This window comes from Amphibalanus amphitrite, unplaced genomic scaffold (assembly GCF_019059575.1).
Source record: "Amphibalanus amphitrite isolate SeventyFive unplaced genomic scaffold, NRLGWU_Aamphi_draft 000574F_arrow, whole genome shotgun sequence".
NCBI lineage: Eukaryota > Metazoa > Arthropoda > Thecostraca > Balanomorpha > Balanidae > Amphibalanus > Amphibalanus amphitrite.
This window is the reverse complement of record NW_024882068.1, coordinates 301,893-323,272: the sequence shown is the minus strand read 5'-3', so window position 1 is coordinate 323,272 and position 21,380 is coordinate 301,893. Positions and strand designations below refer to the sequence as shown.

The 21,380-nt window shown below is 60.7% G+C and overlaps 1 protein-coding gene across 1 annotated transcript; it reads left to right on the top strand.

Moving 5' to 3' along the window:
- The first annotated feature begins 1,270 nt into the window (after positions 1-1,270).
- Positions 1,271-20,957, top strand: LOC122394117 (transcription factor LBX2-like). The gene is made up of 4 exons (XM_043390729.1): positions 1,271-1,845; positions 7,249-7,611; positions 14,335-14,537; positions 19,591-20,957. The coding sequence occupies exons 2-4, from the start codon at positions 7,251-7,253 to the stop codon at positions 20,080-20,082; spliced, it is 1,056 nt and encodes a 351-aa protein (XP_043246664.1). The 5' UTR covers positions 1,271-1,845; positions 7,249-7,250; the 3' UTR covers positions 20,083-20,957.
- The last annotated feature ends 423 nt before the right edge of the window (positions 20,958-21,380 follow it).

Here is a 21,380-nt window from a genome sequence, read left to right as displayed (position 1 = left end):
TTGCGCCGAATATTGGCGCCATATCTTGCTGCAGTGAATCGCGACGGCTTTGGTGATAAAACGCCTGTTTTTACATTTCTAAGGCATCTCACCGCTATCAGTCACGTGACCAGTCTCGCCCGAGGTGTTGCCAGCTGACCGTAATCAAACAACACGGGGGCGAGCGGTCAGGTCCTAAATAGCTGGCGGCTCACATTTGTGGCTTTGAGACAAGAGACCTAACTCAATCGCTTCCATAGTTATTCCATGGTAGTGTTGACCCGACCAAGACGCTGATTGGAAGACGTTAGACTACAAAAAGGGCATTGCGTGTACCTATCTGCATACCGAATCAAACCGTATGCGTTTCATGTGAATGACTTGTCACTCTGTTCGTAGAACGTCTCTAGTACCTACAGCTGCATCGCACAATGGTGTTCTGGATGGCGGCATTCCACTGAAATAACAGCTTTGGGCGAGTTCATTGAACGTTTATTAGACGGTCATGGTTTTCATGTCGGTGGTCACGATTTCTCCCCTGATAAACCTGTCGCATATTTCCGTGAACAGTGATAGCACACGTCCCATTATATAATCACAAGGCGGCTGCTTGCATGCCGATAAATCCATCAGCGTTTTTGTTGCTCTTCCGCTTCTTCCAACAGAGCCAGATCAGCCGAGAGGAGAACCTGTTGTCTTTGTTGGCGTGCTCGTGGACTGACCGGAGCCGGCCTCTGTCCCGGCGGGCCCCGTCTAATCGGACATCGCTCCTGATCCGACCGGTCGCCTGTATAAGCCCATTTACGCCCCCTGTCCAGCAGACACGGAGACCTGTCGCACGGAGTGTCCGCATGACGCCACACTGTCAACAACAACATACATACTGCATACACCGTCCATCCGTCCATTGTCCGAAAATACTGCACCGTCTAAATCTATCCATCCGCTGACTGAATGGCATATACTGCATTGTTCCTATACGTCTAGTGCCCGTGAGCACTAGCCGTCCGTTCATTCACAGTCCTAAAACGCACCGTCGCTTGCCGTTCTAACGTCAATATAAAATCAAAGGCGCCAAAGGCGATGGAAATCGAAAATCACTAACTTGATCATAAGGATAAGCATGAATAAAGGCAGCTTGGGATCAGAAAACCGTCCCTCTACCACCCGTCCAACCTCCTTCCAAGTCGTCCTGTTCGACATCTGCAAGCCTTGCGGTGAGACATCAGTAGTTTTATGATGCCAACTAGGCTGCATGTAAGAATGCCATCATTCTGCGGAATTTTCCCAGGCACATAAACGATCAGCTTACAATAATCCTAATGACACTGATGAAAGTGGACGGTGGTAAAAAAATCACCGCTCGGCCGTGCCAGGTGTGCGGAGAGGCCGGTCGGCTGCGCTCGACTCTCGCCGGCCGCTGCACTCGGCCACTCCGCCCCGTCATTGACAACCGGCTTTGTTTACGGGTAGCGGCTGGGCGGCCGGCGGGCGGGCGCGCGCAGTCGGTCCGCTCGCTCGCTGGCCGGCGCTCGGGCCCATCAGTCGGCTCGCGACGCGCCCCCTGTCGACTGTCGGCCGCGCCGCGCGCCGCCTATCGCCGCATCAGCGCTAATTGCCGCCATTAATAACCGAGCGCAGCGCGCCGCCGCCCGCCGCCAATTAACGGCCCGGCCGCTCTGGGGGCACACGTACGTGAACCGCGCCGCCGACCGACGCCGTAATTGAGATGTGATAAACGAGTCGTCATTCGCTAATAGAGTGTCGTCGGCGGCGGTCGGCGCGCGGAGCCGGAGCGAAGAGCCAGCGGACGGACGGAGCGACAGGTGGCGAGGGGAGAGAGTCACACCGGAGTGCAGATCACAGGTGAGCCGCGGTGGCGGGACCGCTAACGGGGTGCCAACTATCGGCCGGCTCCTATCAGCGGTCGGTCTGCACCGAATCGGTGAGGCTTGTTGACTGTGTGAGCATCGAGTTAAACGGTCGACCTGGTGCTTTGTTTGACTGCTTCGTATCGTTTGAATGGGAAAGGGTATCTCAGATGGCTGCCAACGGTTGAATGATTGCAAACAGGGTGGGTCTGTGTATCGGTTGTCGGTCCACATGTGGTGTCGGTGCCGCCGCGTGGGCGGTGTGATGGGCTGCACCCCGGGCGGTTGGGGGAGGGGTGGGAGCGGAGAATAAGACACCACGCCGGTCGTTTTGAGACCTCTCTCTGACGCGGTGCGTGGCAAACCGAGCTGTGTTGTTGATAGGCCTGCCGCGGTTCTTTGTTTGGCAGCAAGGCCGCGCGGGATGAGAACTGAAGTCGCCCGTGGGGAGGGGTTTGCCAGTTTGGGGAGGGGTTTGCCAGGTTTGTACAGTTTGCCGAACTAGACCATCAGGCAATTTCGCCTCTTGTGACCAGAGGGCAGTAGCGCTCTAAGCCGCCGATTTTCATACACATTTATTCCACCCACGCCGCTTCTCTTCATTTACGCGATCTGCCGCTCGCAGGCTGATCGCCGTTTCAATCTTCTCCCGTGTCCGTTGTGTGGCGACCAGACTCGCGACAGTCCATCGACCGGGCAGCAATATCATCACTGGTGGGCCGTCGGATCAGGATGGGCCGAGCGGCCGCTCGGGGACCACCTCTGAGGAGTCGACTCGGGCAGCGCGCCTGGCAGACCAGCTGCGCCGCGCAGTCTTGTACCGCTTGCAGGCGATGAGTTGTGCAGCGCCCCGGCGGTCCTTTGAAATCGACCAGCGCGCCAGAACGTGCCATCCAGAACTCTCCTCCGGCTCAGCCGGCCCCCGCCACTCCGAACAACGTCGTTGGCGACGAGGCGGCACCGCAATTAGTGGCGTCCGCCGACGCGCGCGCTGCCCGCCGGTGGAGGCCGGATGGGACGCTCCGTGCGCTCTGCACGTGCGACGCCGGCGACGCGCCCCGGGAGTGCTCCCCGCGGCGAGCCTGACGCGCTCCCGTCGCGCCACGTCGCCCGCATGCCATAATTCGTGTCAGGATTGACGCGAGGATCGTTATCGGCTCATCAATTAAGTGATTAATTCTATTAGCATGGCGGCCGGCCGGCGATCGGGCCGGTGCGCGCGGCTGACGGGGCTGACCGGACGCTGCACTCGATATGGCCCGTTTCCGCCGCGCCGGGTCGAGCCGCCGAGGCCCGAGGAATGGATGTCGACCGCTCGAGTCGCGCCATTATCGGCAGCTCTGAGCGCGCGATGGGCCGGCCGACCGAGCGGGCGCGCGGTGCGGTCGGCCCGATATGGTCGGCTCCGGCCGGCCGGCGCCACCGGTCGGTGAGTCATTAACCAGCGCCGCGCCGTGATACCGCACTCTCATTAAACTAACACAAAAACCATTAGCAGTTGGACGCTGGCCAGTCGTTACCGTTCATTTTATGAGCCGCTTAATGATGGCCGGAGAGACCGAGCGGTGCCAGCGCGGCCGGTCGGTCGGCCGACGGCCCAATCACGACCGTCACTCGCCGGTGACGAATCGGTTTTTAACAGGAATCCGGCGGGCGCGTCGTTAGTGCTGTGTCGCCGCGTTTTCGGCGTGCCGCCCGTCACCGCGGCGGCGCGGGCGGCGGCGGGCGGCCCGGGAAAGCGTCGCGGGCGGCGGCCACTCGCGCTCTTCCGGCGGAGACGTGTCGCCGCCGCGTGATGGCTGGCGCCAGCCGTCCGCATAAGTTGGCTAACACCCAGAGGCCCTGGTTTCGAAATCGGCCACGCGATGCTGCACGGCTGAATGGTCGCGGCGGCAGCGGCAGCGGCGGCGGTCGGTCTGCGACCTGGCTCATCCCCCGCCGAGGGCCTCTCTCTTCCCCTCCCTGCCTCCATCGTTCCCCGCGCTGTCGGGGACGTACTGAGCCGGAGATGCCGCACAATATTACAGACGGCGTCTGCTGCGCGGCGCCTAATTACTGAGATCGATATCCAGTCATGCCTTATCTTGTGGGAAATCCGTGCTATACGGCATCCGTAATGTGTCTTCTCGCTCGGTCCATTATGACAGCACTCGCTGCCAGTCCCACAGTTCCGGCTGCGACCCGGTCAGACCGAGCCAGCTGTCGGCAGCGGGCGCTCCAGTCTCAGCGACTTCCTTCCTGTCGGGCGTGCCCATTTCCAATCATAGCGCCGCCTGCTCGGCCGGGTCACACACCAGCGCGACACTCAGCCGGCTCGTTTGGGGCCCATTCTGGGAACCGTCCAGCCTTCCTTCGTCATGAGTGCATCTGGGAAATGTCGAGTGATGCCTTTTGCTACCGGGAACCTGTTTTCCGCAGCTGGAAGCGTCTTTTAGTCGCGGAGCGTAATTGCTCGTCTTTGTTTGTGGCTCAGCAGCCGGGAAGCGACGCGTGCACGGGCCGATTTTCCGGGTTCGCTTCCATCAACTGAGCGCGGTAGCGTGCCGACCAATTGGCTCCGCCGAGGAAGGAAATGCGGCCAAATCACTCACCAGCATCGCCGAGCGGCCTGCATTCCCGGCTAACAAGTTAGCGTGGCGTCACCGGCGAACAGCGCCGTGATGAGTCACGGTGCGGCGCTCTCCGGTAGGCTCGGCGGCCGACCTCCGCGTCGCCTCTCCCGGTGGGACGAGCAGCGCCGCCGCGGGGAGGCACCGCCCGTTGGCCCGGGCCGCCCCTGGACGAGCGGCGGTCGGTCGAGAGACTCCGCCGGTCAATTGGGAGGCAGCTCACGGCCGCAACGCCGGCGGTGGGCGGAGGCGCCGCCCGCCCGGTTCGGCTGGCCTCGCCGTGACGAGGGGAGTTAGGTTTGGCCTGACCGCGCCCACCCGGTAGCCGCCCGCCCCGGTAGGTCACGCCGACAATACTGCCGGTCATCAGCCGACAGCGGCAGTGGCGAATGGTCGTAGGGCGTCTGGTGTGACCACTGACCAGCGTGCAGTGTCAGTCTAGGAGTCAGGATTGGGGAGCATCGATATCAGTCTAGGTGGAGTTCAGGTCCAGTCTGGAAGTCCATCTCGGTGCAGTCTGGGAGTCTGTTACCGTCCAGTGTCGCGACGGCCGTCTGCGAGTCCGTCGAAACAGGAAATCGTCCGTCTGAGCGCGCCGTGTGGCTGCTGATAGACGGCCGCCCGACGGATGTGGGAAGCCCCGACTACAACTCAAACAGATCACTGACGGGCTGAGCTGGTGGTGAAACGATGGGGCATCTCGGCGCCGCCGGCTGCTCGGCTGTCTGACCGACAAACACGGCGCCCGAGCGCAGCTCCAGAGAGAGGAACTCGTGTCGTATGTTACTGAGCGACAGGGCCCTGCTGCTCTGCATAGGCGGTAATAGGAGTCTGCCGGCCGGCACGTTTGGGTCCGACGCGCCCCAGCTCCGCTCGTGAGGATTAATTATCCGCCCTCTGCCGAGCGGCTGCCGCGCCGGCCAATTGACCTTTGGAGAGAGGGAGACGGCCGGAGGGGAGAGGGTGAGTGACCCTCGCCGGGCGTGCCAAACTGCTTCCAGGGTATTGCACAACCCGAGCCAAGTTACATGGGTGGAACCAGGAAGATCGTGTTAAGACGTGGTTTGTGTGGATGATGCCATTGGGAACGGCTTGTTGTCCGTCGATGCTCTTCCTTGAAGCGATTTGCAGGGCTGTGTTGACCCCTCTTCGCTTTCCAAGATGCCTGCGCCGAATATCACGAAACCTTCGCGACATTTGTGGTGTTCTTATTCCCATACATCTGACTGACGAGTGCTTTTTTCTAACCATCGCCGTCTTTCGGACTGCTCGCCGCCGGATACAGACGTCCGTTTTCGCTGTATAAACCGGGTCCACGGCGGGCGGCCGGATGTGGGCCACACCGCGAAGTGGTGACCTGATAGTCACCGGGCCGGCCAGCGCGCCGGAACCAGCAGCTGGAGCAGATTGCACGGTGCGCGCGTGATTCACCGAGTTCGCCGCCCATGGTGCAAGGCGCCTCCATCCGGCAGAGCTCGGCTCCCAGAGGAGGCTGTAGAGCTGCAGAGCGACCACCCAAAAATGCTGGCCGGCCGGTAGGTACGCTGACCCGCTCACCGAGCAGGGCATGGGGTGCCTCCAGCGCAGCTCAGCCGTGGGAGCGGGACTGTCACTGGAGCCGAGCCGGCGGCCTCCGCCGAGCTCAGCTCATTGCCAACCGATAGCCGCTCGGCCGGCCGCGTGAAACGCGATCGCCGGCTCTTTGTGGCTGTGATCTACACGGCGCGTCGGCGCGGTGCACTCTCTGCAGTCGATTGGCCGATGAGTCATGCCCTCGGCACGTCTTTGTGGCCGTGTCGCACGGAGCGGCGGCTCTGTGACGGACCGATCACGGCTCCGGGGGAGGAGGGGAGGAGGGGAGGGGGCTACTGATGGTCGGAGAAGCTGCTGACCTGGCCGGTCAAAGACTCGGCCGGGCCGCTGACAGAGCTGCCGCTCTGCCACGGAGCAGCCGGCCGAGCCGGTCCGAGTCGGTCTGCAAGTTGTTTGCCGCGCTGATAATTATCACTTGCCATGCGTTACGTCATCTGTGTTATGGACCGATGTGCCAGATGGCCGGCTTTCTTCATGCTGCAGAAATGTCGTCAGGCTTTCATATCGTGACTTATTAATGTCCGCATTGTTGTCGGAATGGATTTCGCTCACGGCGCCGGGCTGCGAGCGATGAGACGGTCATACCTTATGATACGGCCGGCCGGCTGATCGGTCCGCCTACCAAGATCGATGGCCGCGGGGCGACTGACATTTCCCTGTCCAATACGCTGCGAGCTTCTTCAGGAAATAATTTGGTGCGATCGGTATTCGGTGCAGAAAACGATGAAATGAAGCGTTGTTCTACGTAAGCCGTGACACGTGAATAAGTGCTCATTAAAACTGCATTGCCTATGATGATTTAATTGCTCAATTTTCCTTATACGGGCGTGCCTTTTACGCACACTCCCACCACGCCATGGCCCATGGCTTTATTTTACGAATGGAATAATTTATTGCAATTTCCAGGAAGGATGAAGATTTCTAGTCTAGCCTCGGTATGTTTAAATTCTTTGAATGACTTCTTGTGGTTTGACTCGCCTCATGAAATACGACAAGCTAAAGGATATCAAACCAAGGCAAGCGTCATCCGAGTTGTAAAAACCATAATCGTCAACTAATGGGGCTGGGCTCGTGGCAGCCTTCTCGGTAGCAGCGGCTTATGTGGGCGGCTTGTAGTTGTGTCTGGTGTTGTCTGTAGTGCGAGTGTGGTCTGGGCCGTGCAGTCATCACAACCACGGTTTTTTTTTCTCCGGCAGAAATGACTACGACGACGGCGTCCGAGTGTTCGGAGGGCGGCGGCGGCGGCGGCGGGGTGGTGTCGAGCCGCGCCGCCGCCCAGCTGCCGCCGCCGCCGGCGCCGGGCCGGCCGCTGTGGCCCGCCCACCTCGGCTCGGCCACGCAGGCTTACACGCCCTTCTTCATCAACAACATCCTGGGCCTGGCGCGGCCGCCGGCGTTCGGCCTGTTCGGCGCGCCGGCAGCCGTCGCTGATGACGGGGAGGAGCCGCTGAACCTGACGGTGCGCGGCGCGACCGGCGACGGCGACGGCGCGCACCAGCCGGCCCCCGAGGCCGCAGAGGTTGCCGACTCCAAGCCAGCCGGCAAGGGCAGCCGCAAAGGTGAGCGCGCCGCGCCGGTTTGTTTGGGTTGCAGGTCACCGAGTCGGGGCAATAAGCAGAGCGGCTCGGACCGGCCGGCGGCGCGTCTGTGTCCACTCGCCGGCGCTCCAGCGACCGCCAGAGGCCCGCCGGCGACGACAGAGATGACCCGGCCGCCTTTGTGCCCGGCCGCCCGCCGGCCGGCCATTGCAGTCCGGACTGAGAGCGGCGGCCGCTTCACAGAACTCGCCAACTTGGAAATCTGTGACGAGAATCAAGTTATGATCTGGTGATGCTTGTCACGTTTCGGAGCCGCGAAGCCCGATATTTATGGTCCCAGATTGAGCTCCGAGTGCAGTCGGGCTCCCCTGTCGCCCAGACATGCAGCACCGCCACTAATCCTGGGAGTTTCCGCTGCCAAGTGATTTAAGGCATAATGGCCTCTGCCAAAAAGCGCATAATCTGTCGAACGAATAGCGATTTGTGTGCAAGATTCGCGGGATTTGGGGCACGGAAATTCCAGTCTCGATCGTTATTTCTTCTCGCCTCATTTTTCAGTTTTCCTGTTGTTCACTTCCTTGTCGGCGCTGTGAGCTCACTCATCTGATCTTGGCCCGCTTCAGTTCTATTTCTTTTCTCTAAGTATAGTAACAAAGTCTTAGTTTCTAAAATGCGTTAGAGAATACCGAATGGGACCAGGGACTACTTGCCGGCTAAGGATGTCGTGTTGAGTCTCGCCAGTGCAGTGCATTGTTGGATTTATAGCGCCCCTGTTTATAGCGTGTGGGAAATGAGGATAAGGCATGGGTCGCTGGTTTTGTCCGATGGCTCATCCCACTGGGCGGGATTAACCATCACACCCACGATCACACGAGCGGGGAGAGAGGGAATGAGGAGAGAGCAGATCACCGGTGATTTCGCCGCATCTGTGACTGTCCGTCGCCGCGACTTCCAGTCGGCGCTTTCCATCACGAGCGCTGCCCTGGCGAGAGGCGGCGGCGCGCAGCTGCGCTCTGTCAGTCGGAAGCTGGCGTCACCTCCGGATATCGCTGTCAATAACTAACGGCGATGGCTGGAGAGCTGCTCCGAGCGACCGTCTGATGCAAACCACCGCGCGCCTGGGCCGGCGATGACTGCAGAATGTCGAGAGCGCCTGCCGGCGGTCGTGTCCGGCTGGTGGAGCCGGTCGAGCAGTCATTAGTCGCTGGCCGGCGGTAACGAGCGGCCCGCCGGCTGACACTGTCCAGGCGCAGACACGGACCATCGCGCACGGCCGCCGCACCAAGCCGGACCGGCTCTGCAGCGCCCGTCCAGCGCCGCGTTAAACGCGCCGATTGCAGAGGCATGAACGGGCCGCGGCTGGTGTGGCGTACAGCCGCGGCTGGTGTGGCGTACAGCCGCGCCGAGCCGGGGTGCGGTCCACTTATCGAGCACGGGCCGACTTGCAAAACAGGAAGACGGGTGTGAGGAGGCTCGGGCGGACAAATTACCGCCTCTTATCAGCTCAGCCGGCGGCCGTGCCGAGAGAGCTGGGCACGGCGTGAGCAGGAGCTAACGGCAGAGCGGCACTCCCCAGACCCCCCGTTCCACAGAAGAGGAGTATAAGAGTCGAGTGGTCCCAAGATCGGCTGATGAATCGGCGTCTTGAGCATGAGCCCGAGCGCGGGCTCAGCCGTTGGGGGCGAGCGATCACTGAGCGCTGGTGATCTGCGGCAGACCGGATCAGGAGATGAAAACTGACCGACTCGCAGATTGAAGCGGGAAATAATGTGATTATTGAGAACAGACCAAGAAACGACGACGCGGCTCGGATCTTCTAAATTAGATCGCCGTTTATCGATCCAGAACACGGAATTGTGAGCATGCTCCGGCTGTAATTACCGCTGCCCTGGGCTCACATTCATCCTCTAACTGAGCCGACCCGAATGCGATCTGGCCAGGCCGCCAGGCAGCGGTAATCGGCCGGCGGATAAACAGTTTTTGCAGCGCCGTCGGCTCAGGGCGAACGGTGCAGCCGGCGCGTCTCCTCTCCCGCCGCCCGCAGATGGCCCGCCGCCCCCGCCCCGGCCTCGGCGCGGCGGCGGAAGCGGCCCGCTTCCCGCAGTGTCTGGTGCCTCGCTCGGGCAGCTGCCGACCGTAGCGGACAGCCGTGCTGCTCTCTGTCTGCCGTCCGACTCCGAGTCCGACCCCAGCTGCTGCCGGTGGCGAGCGGCGGTCACTCGGTACCCCGGGGCCGCGCACAGGCACACCCGACACCGACCGAGTGCTGCAGGGATCCGATGGCAATCGGTGTCTGTAGCACAAGACGTGCGTAATCAATGGGCAATTTTTATTGCTCGACAGGCCCGGTTTCCCGACCCTCTTTGTCAGCCGGCGCCAGCTGCGCCGCGTTTGCATCTCGAGCCATTAGTGGCTAGCGCGGCGCGCGCCGCTATCGTCCCGCGGCTTGCGGCGCGCCACTATCGTCGGTGCGGCTCTAATCGGCGGCGGTTTCGGCGCGGCGGCGGCCATCTCGGCGGCCGCTAATGACGCCCTTAATGGGATGACTGATAGCCGAGATCGATGGACGGGCGAGCTGCCGCGGGCGGCCGGATAGGAGTCGCCGCCGCCGACAGAGGGCCGTCATTGACACCGCCGCCGTTAATGATACATTCGAGAGGGTAGCAGCGGACAGGGATACTCGGGAAGCCGTGCCAAATCTGTCCGTTGTTGGGATGCTACAATTAGACACCCGTAAAGCCGACTGTTGGATAGCGTGCCTGCGAGCTCAGTGAGTCGACTCGGCCTGGCGCGCGATTGCCAGTTTTTATCGAGGTCCGATGGCGGAGGCAGGGGCTCGGCTGCGGAGAATGGGTAACCTTTGAACGGCAGTAGCATTGCGTGGCGAGTGGCTGTGCCGTAGAAAAAGCCCCGGTGCGGTGATGCCGTGAGTTGAAACATCCGGCCGCGGGGCGGTGACCAGTAGCAGGCTGAATGAGCACGGGGGCGGGGCGGGGCGCGGCGGCCCAGAGACGCACGGACAGCGCCAGCCGCCGCCGCCACCGGCGACCGGCTAATGACAACAAAAACGGTAATGGATGGCCTCTCCAGACACAGCTGACGTGACGAACGGCGTCGGGAATTATCGCCGAAAAACGCCTGGCCCGGCCGCACTTAATGGCGGCTATCAAAGATAGCGGCGGCCGGCGGCGTGAGGCGGCGGGGCCGAGTGTCGGCGCTCGCCGAGACGATCGATGATTGCCGCCGGATTTATCAGATTGGCGGCGGCGGCGGCGGCTGAGCGCGGCTGACAGCGGCGTCTGCCCGCCGCCAGCGCCCGGCGGCGATCGGCGATCGGCGGGCGCTGGTGAGTGGCCGCGTCCTGAATCATTGCTCGGATGTGGTCAGCCATTGAACCCACTTGGACCGGAAGCGGTCCGCTCTGTGGCAAACGCTCTGTTTTGACGGGCGCACATCGTCAGGTGCAGCGCGCGGCCCACCCAGGCGGCTGACCGCACGGCTCGCCCGGCCGGGGAATAGCTGTCGGCCTGGATCACTTCTGGGAACCGCCGGCAGATCATCTTGGCGGCGGCTCTCCGCGCCCGTCCGCCAGCCAACGATCACAAAGGTTTCCGAGGACATCAAATTAAACCGCACTCGGCCGGCCGCTGACGGCCCCCGGCGCGAAATAAATCGGCCCGGGCGAGGGCTCAGCCCGGCGGGGAGAGGGGGCCGAGCCGCTGAGACAGCGCGGCGACGCCGCCGACGGCGAGCGCCCGGGGAGCGGAACGCGGCGCCGCCGGCCCGCCCGGCCCGCCCGGCCCGTAACCCAGAAGCCGTATGTAAACAGCCGGAGGCGGCGGTGCCTCTTTGTCAGCCGGGCCAATTAGGCGGGCGCCGCGTGACTCAGCCGCGCCGGATCGGCCGCGCCAGCTGCGGCGAAAACAGCGCAGCGCCGCCGCCGCAGTCAGTGATGAGGTCAGCCCCTCGGCGGGGCCGGAGGTCGCTGCCGGAGCTGTCGACGGCTGCCGGAACCCTGACCTAATCCTATCACCTCATCTGGGAGAGCAAGGAAAGAGAGGGAGAGAGAGAGAGAGAGAGAGAGAGAGAGAGAGAGAGAGAGAGAGAGAGAGAGAGAGAGAGAGAGAGAGAGAGAGAGAGAGAGAGAGAGAGAGAGAGAGAGAACGAATGAAACAAAGTAAATATGACATCTACCTAGATATGAAAATCGGCGCCATAACATGATGCCTATATCTTGATATGATAATCGGCGATCGCTAATGTTCGCTGGTGCCAGTGGCCCGACTGCCGAGAGGCGATCGTGAGCGACATGACAGTTTTCCGAAATCGGGTCAGAACGTCGTCTGCCACCGGAGCCGGCCGAAGGGGAGCGCCGACACCGACCGCAGCCGTCACCTCATTAGGGCGGCGGCGACGCGTCGCAGATGGAGCGTCGTCGTCGGCGACGGACGGTGACGTCAGCGCGGCCGGGGAGCGCCGACGGGCGGCCGATGTTCCACTCCATCGGAGTCGACGTCCGGGCGGCGCCGGCCGAGCGCGCAGACGGCCGGCCGAGAGCAATTATCGCCTCCCGTCGCGGCCGGCCGGTCGGCAGGGTCCGGGAGACGGCGCCGGGGCAGCGCAGAGGCGGATCTCGGAGCAGTGTGGTGCAGAGGAGACGGATGTCGCCGCAGGAGGCGGATGTCGTCACTGCGCAGGAGAGGAGGCAGATGTCTCTATCGCAGACGGATATTGGCAGAGGTAGACTGGGAGGAGGATGTTTAGTAATTTAATTCGAATGATTTGAATGTACGGATTGACGAAATCTGAGCAGAGCTTGTTGCACGTGCCGATCCGATTACCATAGGAAATTCAGAGAAACCAGGAGAATTAATGAGCCGAAGTTTGGCGTGCCTAAATAAGCGGACACGGTCTGGCCGCTCACCGACTCAAAACTGCCATGGTCCATGGGTCTGCTTCCGCCAACTGCACAGTACATCCGTCAGAAGTTTTACGTGGGCATTGAGCATTCGAGCGTTGAACGGATGTTGAAGGGGGTTTGGGCACTCAGCAGGTGGATGTTATCCCGAGAACGGGAAAGGAAAGGAAGTTTATGTCGCTTTGAGGAGCCGGAGAACAGAGGGAGAAGGCGCTGGGAGGGGCCGGGCGGGGAGGCGGATGCAGTTGCAGGTATAGCCGCAGAGGACGGTGGGAACTCCCCAGCCGGCGGTGTCAGCCGCTGCGGCTCTGCTCCCCGCGCCGATAGCTGAGGTGTGGTGGGCTCGCTAATCTCACGGGCCGCTCCGACACCGCCCGGTGCACGGTGCAGATACACGGGCCGGCGCCGGCGGCTCTGGCCGCTGCCATTATTCCGCAGCACGCCTGGACCGCAACTCGTTCGGGCGTTATCGGGGCCGCGGTCGGCCCGTGCCGAGCCCAACAGTGCCGCGCTGATGTATCGATCAATTAGCGTGGGAGCGGGATCACTGGCCCTCCATTGCGGGCAGCGCTATAAAGCAGGCGGCGTGTCTCTGGCCGACCGGCCCGCCCATTACTGACGCCGTAAAGAGCTGATGATAAGCCGGATCACGGCTCATTAACGGCCGGCGGGTCGCGGCCGGTGCGTCACGGCGGCCGTGCTGGGAACGCCGCCGTGGCTCGGGCCGCGCCGACACACATTCATCAGTGGGTCTGCTCCAGGGGCCCAATTTTCATCAGCAGATCGGCCGACGGGGTGTGATGATGACGAAGGGGCGCGGCGCCGACCGAGGTGGCGAGCGACCCTCCCGGCGCGGCCGACGTGCCGCTGCAGCGCCCGTAATGGCAGCGGGAGGCGCGGCGGCGCCCGGCCGGCCGGCATTAGCATACATTAGCAGGCCTGTCATCGGCGCTGGTGGGCGTCGGCCGCCGGCCGGAGGGCGCTCAACAGGCACGAGACGGACCTCCGGGCTCTCCGGCCCGTGTCAGGCGCTCCAAGTCCAGACGGGAGAGTGCCATGTAAAGCGGACCGGTTCCCAGTGTAGCACAGCCCCGGGCTGATAAAGCCGAACTATCTGCCGCCATCATTAGGTAATAGGTATACGTGTTTACATACCGTCCCGTCAGTCCTTGTCAAGCACAACGCAGGCTATCAGTTCCGATTAAGTACCCCCCCCCCCCACACACACACCAGACGGTCCGACCCGGCACAGCCCTCTCAGCCCGTTCTGCAGAGCAGCGCCGGACTTGTGTTTCTTGCTCACTCCACGGCGCGCCCCGTCATTCAGCGGAAGACATTCCGATCCGGTGTTTATGGTCGGACTTGCCGAGAACGCTGCGAAATGGGCGCGCTTGTATATTTTTGACGCTCGCTATCTCTTGTTACCATCAGGAACGGCGCACGTCACTTCCCTGGAACTCAATAACTTGTTTCATATATGTTTTCTGGTCATGTCTCACGGAGCTTTCATTCACGTCCTGCAGAATAATGACTTGTGGCTAGCCTCATGCTCAGTCAGATACGCCGTTTACTCAACCTTATTTTACGCTATTGTTTCATTTTCATTTTAATCATTTTATGCCACGACAGGCTGTTCTAGCTCTACGAAATAGGTTACTGCTTTTAACGTTGTTTTGCATTTTTACGTCGTTCAACGACAGACAGGAGTATGTCTAGTTCTCTGTATCGAAGCTTTAATCCACACAAAGAGCTCGTTTTGTGGCTGGTTGAGGCGTGTTACGGCTGGACCGTGGTGTGACCCCAGCGACCCCTGGCGTTCTCCACAGACCGGCCGTCCAAGAAGCGGAAGGAGCCGCCGACAGCGGGTCCCACCACTCCCGAGGAGGCCGATGGCAGACGCAAGAAGGCGCGCACCACCTTCACCGGCCGGCAGATCTTCGAGCTCGAGAAACAGTTCGAGATCAAAAAGTACCTTTCGTCGACGGAGCGCTCGGATATGGCCAAGCTGCTGAGCGTCACAGAAACTCAGGTGAGTTCTCGCTCCCCTCCCTGGCCGGTCCGAGCGTCCTGCCCCCCCCCCCCCGGCCGCCCCTCGGCCTCTGTCATCCCGGTCCGCTCGCCGTCAGCCATGACAGGGTTCTATAATGGACCTGTTGATCGATGATCGGTGGTGGCAGTTCCCGAGCGGACCTGCTGGCCGCTCGGTCGGACCCCATTAGCGACTGAGGATGCGCGCTCAATACAGCCAGCTCGCCGGCTCCCCTCCCCCACCCCCCTCCCCCTCCCCGGCCGGCGGGCACGGCGAGTCGTCGGATCGGAGGCGGCGGCGGCGCCGCGGGGCGTGCTCCACTATTGATGGCGTCCGTTTCCATCGGGCGGTGACGGCGCTCGCTCCGATCACTTTATTATTCCGAGCGGGTGCGAGCGCCGCCAAGTTACCGACCGACCGACCGGCGGGCAGGCGCCGTGCGGCCGGGGCGTGGCTGCCGCTCGCAGCAGACGCACATAACCGTCTGGGCAGCGTCGGTAGCGTCGCTCGCCGTCGGTAGCGGCGCTCCCGCATTAGCCGCCGGCCGTCCGACAAACAAATTACTGCGGCGCGGCCTGGCCGCCGCTCGTCGCTCGCAATCACGCCCTCAATTACGGCCGGCGGTTGGCAGCGGCAGCGGCAACAGGACTCGGTCGCTAGCGACGGCGGCGCTCAGGGACGACGGGACGGCGGCCGCGGTCGCCCTCCGCCTCAGTCACCGCCGGCCGCTATTAAAGATGCAAATGAGATTGATGTGAGCCGCCGAGCCGCCGCGACGGACGGCAGACTGCGACGACTGTCCCACTGCATTTACGAGTGCCACTCGGAACTTAGAACATGTCCGTCCGAACCGTCCTAGTCAAATCATCGTAACGTTTTTATTTCGTAAAACTTTGTGGGTAGGTTTAAATGGCTACATTCTAGGTAAATTGCGCTGTTCCTGACGCATCTCTTCTTGTCAGGGAATTATAGACAGAATGGAACTGAGAGTCGAACGTTTAGTTTACTCAATGTAGATGGACACTGCGCCACAGAGCACCGATTTCAGTCGATCCGTTATGCAAATATTTCCTCATTCTCCTCAACGAGCGGACGCTAAAACGTTCCAACGAAACCTTCACCATCGGCCTCCCTCAACAATCCGACGAGCTTGCTGCTGACGACCCTCGCTGAGCCAATGAGTCCGAGGCCGCCGGCGCTGACCCCTCCCCTGCCCCCGGGGGGCGGGGGGGGGGGGGAGGCCGCTGGCCCCGGTCGGGTTGAGCTCGCCAGTGACTGATTAGTGACGGCAGCCGCACAAGTGCGTCCTCCCCTCCCCTCCCTCGCTGCGGGCGCGTCTCCCGGTGCCGGCGCGCCCTCGTTCTCCGCTCCCCTCAGCGGCTTATTGGAGTCGTCCGGATGGGGCGGCGAGGCGAGCCGGCTGTGCTCGGCCGCTCCACCAAACTAATTATCTGGCCATGATTTGCCGCCGCCGCCGGCGCCGGTGCCGCTGCGAGGATCGATGGCCGGCGCCGGTGACACCTCGGCTCGCCGACACCGCGCGCTATCGACCAATTAGGCGAGCGGGGAGCGGCGGCCACCGCTCCGGCCGGCTCCTGCCTTATTCAGGCGGCCGGCGGTGGAGAGCGCTCCAACATTGATGGCCGCGAGCGGCGGACGGCGCTCCCGGGCGACCGGCGCCGTAATGGGCAGCTGCTGTCGCCGACCCTGCGCGCCCGGCCGACCGAGCATGTTGCAGCTGCCTGCTGTCGGCTCAGCCTCCTCCGGCGCGGGCCGGGCTGATACGGGCGGAGAATTAATTCGTGCGGGTGGCTGGCGCGGCGAGTGGCGCGGCAGTAGCGGGGGGAGCCGGCGCGGGCAGGACGGAGTCGGAGTGGCTGACCACTGGCCGCCGCGCCGGCCGCCGCTGCCCGCTGCAGCGGCTGTTTGTTTAGGTTGGGCGGCAGTGTTTAGCTGAGCACATGGCGCCGTGCAGTCTGCACGGCCAGAGCTGGAACCGGGTGGCACGGCCGGCTGGCCGCTGCGGGCCGGCCGGCCGCACCCGTGACCGTGCGGGCACCGCGGCCGCTCAGAGGTGCCGCTCCCTGGGCCGGGCGCGCTCCATTCCAGAGCCATCTCTCAGCGCCGGGGGCAGCGCCAGACCGCGCGGCGGGCAGCCGCAGCTGACACTGAACACGACTCGCTTGCAGGCGCCGCTGACCCCAATGGATTGCAAATGATGAAAGTCATAAACACGTTCCATCAGAGTCAGCGCGCCGCTCGCCGCGACAACGCCCGTTGGACGCCGCAGGAAGCGATCACTCCGGCCTGCAAAAATAATCGCACACTCGGACCGATGGACCCTTTCATCGGACATATTTTGCACCAGCCCAGACATGACGTGGCCTGTCGTCTCTTTGTGCAAAGACGTGGAAATGCCGGGCGACTCGCTTCATGAGAACCTATCACGTTGTACAGGGTGTCCCATAAGTTCGTTCTCACCTAAATTTTACGTTTTTAGGCTTTCTTGCTTAAAGGCACGCTGAAATTGGTTCGTAACTGAGCTTACATGGTTGCCATGGCTGGTAGAAATATGCTCCACAGTAGCTAATTTCTGTAGACAAAATAGTTTTTGCTAGAGAGCCCGCTTCCTACAGAGACGGCTAACGCCGCAACATAGAGGTCTCCGATACGGGTACGTCTCAGTATTTAGTCAGCACGTGACCATTCGCGACGATTGAGGGTGATTGAGGCCTACCAGTCGGTAGCCAATATCCATCGCTAACTGGACGCACAGTCAGCAAGTGACGCCGATGATTTGTTGGGAGTCAATAACTGCAAGTTTATCCTCTTTCTAGCCAGCCCTCAGGAATGAGCCAAGTGGCCAAAACTGTGTGGCGCCAAAGTGGCCATCAAAAAGGTCAAAGGGTTAGAAAGTTGGTAAACAGACTTTTCAGGATGGATTACCAGCTGTCTAAGAGTGTTCTTTCGGGGTACATAACTCAAGGTGACTTAAGCTTTACTTACCGGAGGGCTCAAAACAGTCAAAAACGTCTTAAAATGGCCAAACATGAGTTTCGTTATGCCTGAGGCTAAACAAAACTAGAGGGCTGATGACATCAACCAGGTCATCTGGACTAACTAGTCCACGTTCGAGATGAAACACCCGTCCAAACCCGAAAACAACCCCATAAGGGCGAAGGAGGAGGCCTTCATTTCGTCCCGTTATGTTCCTATGCAAAAGGCCAAGGTCACTGTGTTGTGGGGTTATAGGCGTTCTGGAGTTGATCAAGTTACAAGTGGCAACCCGGAAACAGTTTTGGGAAGCAGAATGCTTTTCCAAGAACATCTAGGAGGAATTTCAGCCCTCAAGCTGAACTCGAACCGCGAGTATGAACACATTTATAGAGGAGAAAATGGCATCCGGGAGGTCGTAGGCCCATCTTCAGGCAAGACAGTGCATCAGTGCACAAGTCAAGCAAAGCTTAAAAGCGGTGCAAGGAGACTGTGACAGGCGTTTGTGGCAAGATCACATGCCAGGCACCTCATCGGATCAAAATTTCATAAAAATTTGTTGGTTATGCTGAAGTTGAGGCTCGTTGAAGCGTAGCGCTGTTCCAGCCTCGAGGAGCTCACGGCGCATGTCAAGTCAGTCTGGGTTAACTTTAAGCCTGCTATGCAGCCAAACATGCCGGTTGGCATGCCGCAGCATGTATTCATGTGTTTGCCTATTAAATGGGGAGCACATTGAGGGGTCATAAATATACCAAAACGCAATGTACTCTGTTTCACATGCAAACATAATGTGAGAACGAACTTATGGGACACCCTGTACAGATCTTTGTGTACCTATGAGATCAGTAGACGGTGTAAGTAAATGCCCGCTCGTCACTGTCATTCTGTTGGTCAATCGATAAGCGTATTTGTCGTCAAACAGCATCATTTACGTGACGGTGGCGACTGCCGAGATCCAAACAATTTTCCGTCACACCAACGACTCCAGATCGTTTGGAAAGTCGTATTGACCCCATGTTGTTGTGCAAAGTGCTCGAACGATTCGAGCCGGTCTGACCACTGCCAATGGCGAATTTCCAGCCGATTGAACCCGAGGCCTCAATGCGGCAGTTTATTTCCGTGCACCATTGCGGGTTCTGACGAGAGCAGGTCGCACTCGCCGTGTCGTTAAACCATTAACGACAGCTGCACGACTTAATCTCTTGTGGTGGCCACTCGGAGTTGGGCCTCCATCGCAGCGGATTGCGGAGGGAGACGGTTAATGGCTGTTCTGGTTATAACCGGCCGCTGTCCGTCGTCCGATTCGCAAACACCACGGCCCGTACTTCCGTCGGCCGTGCCTGTCGACCTGACGAGAGCCAGGCCGGCCACAGGGGAAACATTAGCCGGCACAGAAATACCACACTAATTTGCCGACCACTTGTGCAATGCTGGAGACGGGGACGGACAGCAACTGGTGTGGAATTTCCATCCTCCAAATGCCCATCGTCTGGTATTGGCTGTCAACTGCTGAACGACGCTGTACTGATGCTGAGTATGTAAACTGTGAGGGAAACGCGACAAATAGCGAGTGAAATGTGTCGCTTTTGACTGAGACAGAGGAGGAAAGGCCCTCGTGGTCTCAGGGGAGCAGAGTGGACAGCGAACATCGGACTGTGTTGTAGGATGGAAGTGGACCGTGCTATGGGACGGAGAGAGCCGTAACGAGGGGAGATGTTGACTTCACAATGGGATGGAGCGGAGCGGACTATGCCATGAAACGGAATAGATTCAGCTTCTGCTTTCGAGATGCGTCGCGTTATAAGACGTGTAGGTACACAATATGCAATTTGTCTTCTCACGTGCCTTCTTGTCTCTTCAAGCCGGGTCGCTTAGCAGCCCGTGTGCCTGGATGCTAGTGTATTTCGATATCTCCGAACACAATTTCAGCGTCCTGTTGTCCCAGCCAGTGAAATTCTTCCAGCGCCTTTTGTAGGGCATCTCACCGCTCGAAATCCTGCGCCGCCTCTTCTTCACTCCGAGATCCAGCAATCTGACTCATTCTCTTTATATATTGCAGGTGAAGATCTGGTTCCAGAACCGGCGCACCAAGTGGAAGAAGGCTGAGAACGAGGCTGCTGCTGCGGCCGCCGCCTCGGCAGCGGCGCCCGGCGCGGCTGCCCCGACCACGGGCGCTCCGATCGCCGCTCCAGCCGCTGCCGACGCCAACACCACTGACAGTGCCGGTGCTGGTGACGGTCCTGGTGACGCCGCTGCTGAGAAGAGTCCGCGTCACTCCGACTCCGAGCCGCCGTCGGCCGAGACGGAGGCGGACAGCGCCGGCCGACAGGCCTCTCCCCACGCCGACAGCTCCCCGCTGACGGCGGCCAGCCCGGACCGTGCCAGCGCGTCGCCGGCCCGCTCCCCGCCGCCGGCCGACGCCATTCGTGCCACCAAACCGCGCAACGGCATCGCAAAGCTGGAGAGCCTGGTGTTCGAGCGAGAGAAGGAGGCGGCGCTCAACAACAACAATGTGCCGACCGAGCAGAGCCGACAGTGCGCCGAGAGCTGAGCACACTGTCACCTGGTGGCCGGGTGGAATAACTGAAGTTTGTTGCGCTGCCGCGGGGAAGCCGCGGCGCTGCGGTCGGTCCCGCGATGGACCACCGCCTGCGTGGGACGCTGGAGCCAGCCATTGCCTTATTGTCGCTGGGAGAACGATGACCTGCTGAGTGGCTCGAACTGGCCGTATCAGTGCAGACCGAGGACCTCAGTGTGAGGCGGTGTGCCGAGATCGAGCTTACCGAGCCGCCGTTTGTCTGTCTGTGTGGGCGCGCGAATGTGTGTCAGGCTGTCGATAGCCTGGCCGGCCGAGTCCGAACTTACAGCACTGAGACTGGCACCGGCCGGCCGAGCGGACGGGCGCGGTGGTACCCACTGTCCCTCCGTCTCCGGGTGTCGTGTGTACGTTAGATGTCGGCGCGGGGCGCTGCAGGCTTTTGTACCCGCCGCCCAGCCTGGGGCTAGTCACCACTAGAGCTTATCCGCGAACATAATCAGCTTGCCGGGCGAGTCAGGCGGTGTGCGAGGGTGACGACGGGACGGAACGCCAGTGGACTGTACTGGGCGGACAGGCGCCTGTTATCCAGGGCGAGCTCAGAAGCGTGCCGGACCGCATCCCTTTGAACGCCGCGCCGAGCAGGCTCGCCCGCTCAGGGCCCTCAGAAGGCCGTACAAAGCTCCTGGATCTTTTAGCGACTGGTTCTCGGCCGTCAGGTGTGCGTGTCCGCCCGATGGGTCCGCGTCATATTGTTGTCACGATGTTCTGCGTTGATTATTTAATTATGAAAATAATCGCTTAGTTTGCATGCATGTGTTTCCGCTGTTCGGGTGTGTGGCAGTGGAAAGGTGGGCGCTTAAACCGAGAAAATATACGAATAAACGTTATGTGTGTGGTGGCGAACAATGCCCGCGAGTCATGGACAAAGAAGTGTGCTCAAAAGGAACACATGCTACAACATGACGCCTCACAGCGTCCGTGCCTTCACGACACACGCCCATTACGGAACGACTCGATCGGTTCGTACGTTTCGTCTCACACCGATCTCCCACAACCCGCATTTCTACATTACGTTTGGTTAGTCCCTCTGATATCTCCCCGGTCTTGCGGACGGTTCGATACCATAACGCGACGAGCCATGGGCCATGGTTCATCGCGGCTTATTTCCAGTCAGTTACTGACACCCATTAGATCACCGAGCACTTGCTGTGGAGGGTAACTCGGGCCTGGCTGAGAACTATTCTGGAATCTGGGGCGTTAAACTGAATCATGAGCAAGCTGTTACTGTTAGTTTAATTGTTTACATTCCT

What these genes read in the sequence shown, in the direction of transcription:
- LOC122394117 (XM_043390729.1), top strand. Translation starts at nt 7,251, where the DNA reads ATGACTACGACGACGGCGTCCGAGTGTTCGGAGGGCGGCGGCGGCGGC. An exon ending in CGGCAAGGGCAGCCGCAAAG is followed by an intron (nt 7,612 to 14,334) that starts GTGAGCGCGCCG and finishes CGTTCTCCACAG; the next exon opens with ACCGGCCGTCCAAGAAGCGG. An exon ending in TGAGCGTCACAGAAACTCAG is followed by an intron (nt 14,538 to 19,590) that starts GTGAGTTCTCGC and finishes TATATATTGCAG; the next exon opens with GTGAAGATCTGGTTCCAGAA.